The sequence below is a fragment of the Physeter macrocephalus genome, chromosome 13, assembly GCF_002837175.3.
Source record: "Physeter macrocephalus isolate SW-GA chromosome 13, ASM283717v5, whole genome shotgun sequence".
NCBI classification, from domain to species: Eukaryota; Metazoa; Chordata; class Mammalia; order Artiodactyla; family Physeteridae; genus Physeter; species Physeter macrocephalus.
In genome coordinates, this window is record NC_041226.1 from 18651903 (window position 1) to 18658564 (window position 6662).

The 6662-nt window shown below is 46.7% G+C and overlaps 1 protein-coding gene across 1 annotated transcript in view; it reads left to right on the forward strand.

Moving 5' to 3' along the window:
• The window catches only part of EBPL (EBP like), an 84105-nt gene extending 78564 nt beyond the window's left edge, over positions 1-5541 (forward strand). The window contains exon 4 of the mRNA XM_024126022.3: positions 5475-5541. Within this exon, the coding sequence (XP_023981790.1) occupies positions 5475-5520 (46 nt within the window). The 3' untranslated portion in view covers positions 5521-5541. The remainder of the gene's footprint in view (positions 1-5474) is intronic.
• The last annotated feature ends 1121 nt before the right edge of the window (positions 5542-6662 follow it).

Sequence of the window (6662 nt, forward strand, 5' to 3'; positions counted from 1 at the left end):
TACAATGTCAAGAACCAGGTTGGGGCTTGTGATTCTCTCATCTTACCAACGAAGAAACAGGCTCAGGCAGGATAAATTATTTGCTCATGGTCTTGCTGAGATTTATAATTCGTCTCTTTCTCTTTCATCATGTCGTGTTACTCATGGAGAAAGTGCTTTGCAATTGGCAAGCACCTTATTGTAACAGTTGTTGTCATTAAGCTGCTATATTTTAATAGGAGGAAGCGATTGGGAAAAATCAGAAACCCGGGTGCCACTGTGTCCTGTTGATTTATAGCCAAGGAGCCTAGGGCTGTGGTGTCAGTGGATGGAAAATTACTAAGAGACATCATCGGAAAGGGGGGTTCTGGCTAAACTGACCTAACAGAGTCATCACTAAAGACAGGCCAGGGTGATCAGACATCACCTGGTGGAGAATGAGGAACCTGGTCAGATATCGAGGGTGGAGATTCTCATTAAACAGACTTAGCAGGGTTCTTGCTGAAACTGGATTTTATAAGGAAGTGCACAGTCTCAAAGCAGTAAAGGGCTGTCTGGAGGGGAGCTTGTCCATCTCACACATGTGTTGGGCAGTTAGATGAAGCCGTGACCCAGCCCTGTCCAGGCCTGGCTGACAAATCAGTGGGAATCCTGCAAGGAATCTGCTAGGACTTTGTAAGAGGATTGGGGCTGGCAGAGGATAAGGACATAGCAGGCTAAAGATAAGGTGTGCATGGGGGCTGAGGGGCCAGGGATGCTACTCTGGCCCTGGTTCCCCTTGTCTGAGCCCAGGGGAGAAGGGGGTCTGGCAGACTGAAGAAGCCATTGACTTGAGGGGCTCAGAGGCACCATACCAGGCTTCTTGGATGCTGAGTGCCCCCAGGTGACACGGTGAAGGGAGGGAGACTCCCCCAGCCTCCTGCCCTGAGGATTCCAGGGAAGCCTGGGGCCCCAGGGCCAGCATGCACGCCGTCTGGAGGCCCGGCTTTGGTACTGACAGTCAGGTTGTTAGAGAAACATCGCCCTCTAGGGTCTAGACAGGCATGCAGGGGGAGGACCCCTGAGCACTGACCAGTCTCCCCTAGAAATAAAGGAGCCTTTCCTGAGGGCTAAGGTCCCTATAAGCTGGAGAAGATGAGAAGCAGTGAAACAGCGATTACATTGAATGGGGCTCTAGTTCTACCCGAAGGCCATGTGGCCTGAATTACCCCTGTACATTCCAACCCCATCCCTTTGGCTCAGCAAGGAGGAAAGCTTTTCATTGGACGCCCTCGTGTGGGGAGCCATAGAAGGGCTGCTGATAGAAGGGCCGCTGACCTGGGAGGCAATGAAGAGCAGAAGGTAACAGAGTGGGCTTTGGTTTGGGACCATCTGGGGGCACACTTGGTCTCCACTACTTATTTGCTGTGTCACCTCATGCATGTTCCTGAATTTCTCTGTGCCTCCGTTTCTTTATCTGTAAAATGGAGATGATGATAATAATATGGTACCTAACTTGAAGGGTTATTGGGAGGATTACATAAGTTAAGGCACATCACTAAGTACTCACATCAGGTACCTAGTCCCAGGTTAGTACTGTGAAATAAGGAAAGGGGAGCCATCAGAAGCAGAGGCGTGGTTGGAGAGGGACATGCAGCTCTGTAAGCCTGTGACTGCAGCTTCTAGAACTATAATAAAGACGGGTGTCTCTGCTGGGCTCACTGATACCAGGAGAGACAAGGGTCTTGGGCCCCACCTCTACTGTCCCTAGAACTTAGGACTTCCCATGGTGGCCACTGGATAGCGCCCCATGGTTCAGAGAATAAGTTTAGAAATCTATTTTTGCCAATTCTTGGGCAGATATTCAGGCCCGGAGGATCAAGGCATACTCTCTGCACTCACAAAGAAATTATTTATAGGCCATAATGCTATTTCTTACATTTCCAATGGGATCTATTCGGCCCAAGATCAGGGACCAGTTTTCCGTGCAGCACACCTGGAGAAGGTGTGGGAGGAGGGGAGACGTGGCGGATGCACAGGTGAATACATCAACCGTGGAAGCTGTGTCCGAACAGGCTGTTTGGAAACAATGGAAAGTTGGTGGATTTTAAGGGGTTGTTTATCATGGAACAGAGCCTGGTTACGGCTTTCTTTTCTCCTCTCTACAGTTAGGTTCAAAGGGAGAAAGTGCTAGAATCAGAGGTTTGTTCCTCTGGAAAGTGCTGGAGAAACGCTGACAAATTCCTCCTTCCAGCTGTCCTTTTCCTGGGCTGCATGGGGGACCCTGGCTTTCTGTCTGTCTGTTACAGCCTCATCTTTCTCTAGTCTCTCACTTTCTCAACTTGGCAATACCCAGGTAAGTAACTGGTTTCCAAGGACTGCATCTTTCGAAGATCAGGTTTTATTCATTTGTATTTTCAAGCTCTCCATACAAAATTCAAAAGGTACAAAAGGGTCGAGTGTCAAGGAAGTTTCCCTCTCACCCCTGTCCTCCTGCCATGCAGGTGCTTTCCTGGGAAAAGAAACCCACATCATCGGCTTCTTAGATATTTTCCCAGAGACAGTCTGTGTACATGTAAGCAAGTATGATACATTAGTTTCTCATGATTTTCCTTTCTTTCTTTCCCCAAATGGTAACATACTCTGAGGCATTTAATCTCTTGAGTAAATCTTTTCTTAATCACTTTCTTAGGCATCGGCTCTGTCAAGGGTCAGCGGGAGAGACAGGGAGGGGTTGCAGCCAGCAGCCCCCCCCCCCCAGTGGGTGATGTGAGGGGCATGTGAAAGCGGTCTTTGTGGGGTATTGTGGTGGGAATCAACACTCCAACCATGCTAAAAGTGGAAATTCTCACAGACATTTAACTCCATCTGTGACTATCCTTTATTAGGCACTCCTGTGGAGCCCTAAGCAGTGCATTACAGGTAGGTATGGCCATGGGTAGGCTTTCCCCAGGCTCGGAGAAAGTGGGCAGAGAGCACAAGGTCGACGGATAAACTGAGACCAGTGACTTTCAGTGGCAGCACTTGGAAAGTTTGGTGAGTGCACGCTGCTGGCATTCAGTGTGTGGGGACCAGAGATGCTAGACGTGCTACAGTGCCCAGGAAAATTCTGCCCAAGAAAGAATGTTTCTTGAATTTGAATTCAGCTTTCGAATGCCCCAGACATTTCTGTCGTTTTTAAAAGCCCACTATTTGTAAAAATTATCTGATCCCAGAACCTAATTTTGTTTTATATGTAAAGCCAGACAATTTTCTGCATCGTTTCATGTACACGACGTTTTCCAGAGATGGCAGTACTCTGTAAACTGAGGAAAGCTTGCACTTCGTTTTGTTTGGAGTTTTAGCGTGAGCTGTTCACCATTTTCAAAAATCACATCTCTGACAGCAGCAATGCCTGCGGCATTTAAGTTGCTGATGAGACACAGGAAAATGCTGTTATCAGGTGCCAGTGAGGCCACAGTATTTCTTTAAAAAATTTTTTTTTATTTTTAATTAATTTATTTTTGGCCACATTGGTTCTTCGTTGCTGCGTGCGGGCTTTCTCTAGTGGCGAGCGGGGGCTACTATTCTTCGTTGTGGTGCGCAGGCTTTTCATCGCGGTGGCTTCTCTTGTTGCGCAGCACGGGCTCTAGGTGCGCGGGCTTCAGTAGTTGTGGCTCGCGGGCTCTAGAGTTCAGGCTCAGTAGTTGTGGCGCACGGGCTTAGTTGCTCCGCGGCATGTGGGATCTTCCCGGAGCAGGGCTTGAACCCATGTCCCCTGCACTAGCAGGAGGATTCTTAACCACTGCACCACCAGGGAAGGAGGCCACATTATTTCTATGTTTAGATGCTGTGATTGTGCCTAAGCACTTATGATGGAAACAGAGATACTCTTACTACATTTACCTTCCTTTCATTTATTCCTTATCTTTTAGTTAAAGCATTATATTGATTTTCTTTCAAGACCATGTGGGCAGGTAGATTCTATTATTTCTGATTTTCATTTCTTGATTTTAAAATATTGGACATTGTAAAATATGTGTTATGTAAAACAAGAGGTGAGTTGCTGTTTGGGGCCCCTCCCATAGGAGGAGATAGTTGGATAGAGGAAAGGATGAGTGAGGACCAGTCATGGGGGAGCCAGGTGGAATGACAATGGGGGACCCCACATCGGAAGTTACACATGGTGACAGCCAGAGGGTACAGCTTCTTGCTGTCTGATCAGTGAAGTCTGTTCCTTCAAGGCAGTGTGCAGTCTCACGCTCGTGGATCCTGGCTTCTACCGTGTCCTATGGGCCACTTTGGAGCAGAACACTGTCCCACCATATGCTCAGTATTGCACAGGGGACAGGCGCAGGAGCAAGTCAACCACCCTAAAACTCCACATTCATCGTAGGTGGGAATGTTTGTGTATGAAGATCTAAATCAGGCATAAGGTACAGTAGACACTAATTGCAAAGATATTTATATTTATAATATATAACTATTTTTATTTTTTCATATACCTTTTAAACAGATATCTGTGATAGCTCTATGCCTTTCCATGCTTTTCCTAGGCAATTGCTTTCATGGAATATTGCTGGTATATTGCCCTCCACAGATCTTCCCAGAACACAGAACTCTGTCTGCCTATGCTTTTCTAGTACTTTAACTACAAATGAGGCTCTCCTAACAGAGGGTGAATCAATAGGAAACATTCTACAAGAAATATTGATTCTGCAAATGGCATGTGGAAGCTGCTTCCCTGTGTTCCCTAAATCCTGGGTTTGGGATGCTCTGTGCCTCCCTCACAGCGTCTGAAGAGCTGGGCTGACTTCCTGGTACATCTTCCCCAGTGCCTGCGTGGAGTGTCCTAGGCCTGGGGCTCCTGATGGGAGGCCTTCCCAGAGCACAGCTGCAGGCCCACATCTGCATCTCTGCTGCCCGCGCCTTCAGCTCTGGGCTCAGCCGCCTGGATTATTTTGAAATCCATCTAATGGCCTTAGTGGAGAGAAAACAAATGCCCTTTGTGTGCCCCACTACTATCACTGTCATATTTTCTCATCTTTCCTCCCTTTTTTGGCCAGTGTTTCTTCAACAATCCACAGCCCCCTTATTTCTTGTGTTCCGTTGCACTTAATAATCGGTTTGCCAGTTATAGTCCGGCCTAATTATAGCTGTTCCACGTGGGTGTAACCAGAGTGTACATACACGTCTGTCTTCTGATTTATTTCATTTAAGTCTATATAGAAAATTACACAGCCTTACCCCTACATAGTCTCCAATAAAAACTTTTGTGTTGGCTTCATAACTATATTACATCAAGGAGAAATACTATGACTTCTAAAATAATGCTGAATTAAAGATTTTGTGAATAAAGTTTTTCTCTTCGTTTGGATTATTTCCATTGGCTAAATTGCCAGAGTTGGTATTTCTAGGACGGAAGAAATGACCGCTTTATGGCTTGCTCAGATCTTACAATATGTCATCATGTTACACTATGAGTTACGCCTTGATTTTACAAGTTGGATTTTTCTTTTTCTTTTTTTCTTTTACAGACTGTCCAGCCCTCCAGCTCCCAGGCTCAAAGCACCCATGCTTTGAGTTCCTCAGCCTTCAGAGAGGAGGCGGTAGCTGGATGTACTGTCCCCAGACACTGTTGTAGGGAAAAGCTTCCGGGTGCCGCAGAGATTGGGGAATAGAGGAAACATTCCCACAGTTGAGGATTTTGATGTAATGATGATAATGGTAATGGTACTGGTAGGCACCATTTACTGGGTTCTTTATGTTAGGCGTTTAATGATCTCATTTCCTCCTCTTGACCACTGTGCCAGGTAGGTATCGTTATCACCATTTTATTAAGAAAAAGCTGAGGTGGGGTTCAGAGAGGCAAAGTAACTATGCTTTCAGCTGCAAGTGGCTGAAGCTAGGTTTTCTTATGATCTCACTCGACCGTAGGTAAGGGGGGAGGCGGTCCCAGGTTGGTTCGGCAGCTCAGCAGTGTCATCCAGGAGCCAATCTCTTTCCTCACTTCTGCTTTGGCGTCAACTTGTGGGTGATGTTTCCTTTCCTCGGTGCAGCAACACCAAGCTTCTCATCCTCACACAACCGAATTCAAAAGCAGGAAGAAGGGAAAGGTGGCAGTCTTCTCGTGTGTTTGTGTGCATGTGTGTGTGTATTTATTTTATCAGGAAGGAAATATTCCCCTAAAGCCTCCCAGTCAATTTTATCTGATATCTCATTGTCCAAGAGAATGAAATGAATTGGTTTGGCCAGGCAGGGTTCACCTCTGAGCGTACTGTCTCTGTCTCTCGATAGCTGAACAAAGTTGCCCTATTCTTAGTGAGAAGAAAGTGGGAATAGTGTTGGGTGGGCAACAGTGTCGACTGCATTTCCCCAGCATTCCATGGTAGAGGGTTGTCTTCTTACACACGTGCTTTCTTCCAAGATCGTCTTTAACATGAGTTAACAATGTGTGTGTGTGCACACGTGTGTGTGTGCCAGCGGGCATGTCCCAGGTGCTCACACTTGGTTGCTTGTGTAGCCTGGTCATCGAGTCCAAAGATAAGAAATCAGTGGAAATGCCGCAGTAATTCTTGCTTGCTATCTTGCAAATGAGAGACAGGGCAGGATAGCGAGGCTGGATTAGTGAGGCACCATCATGTATTAAGGAAGAAGGCAGGTTGAAGAACGAGGAGATCTGGATTCTAGCCCCAGATCTGCTACTTTCTATCTGTGTTACCTTG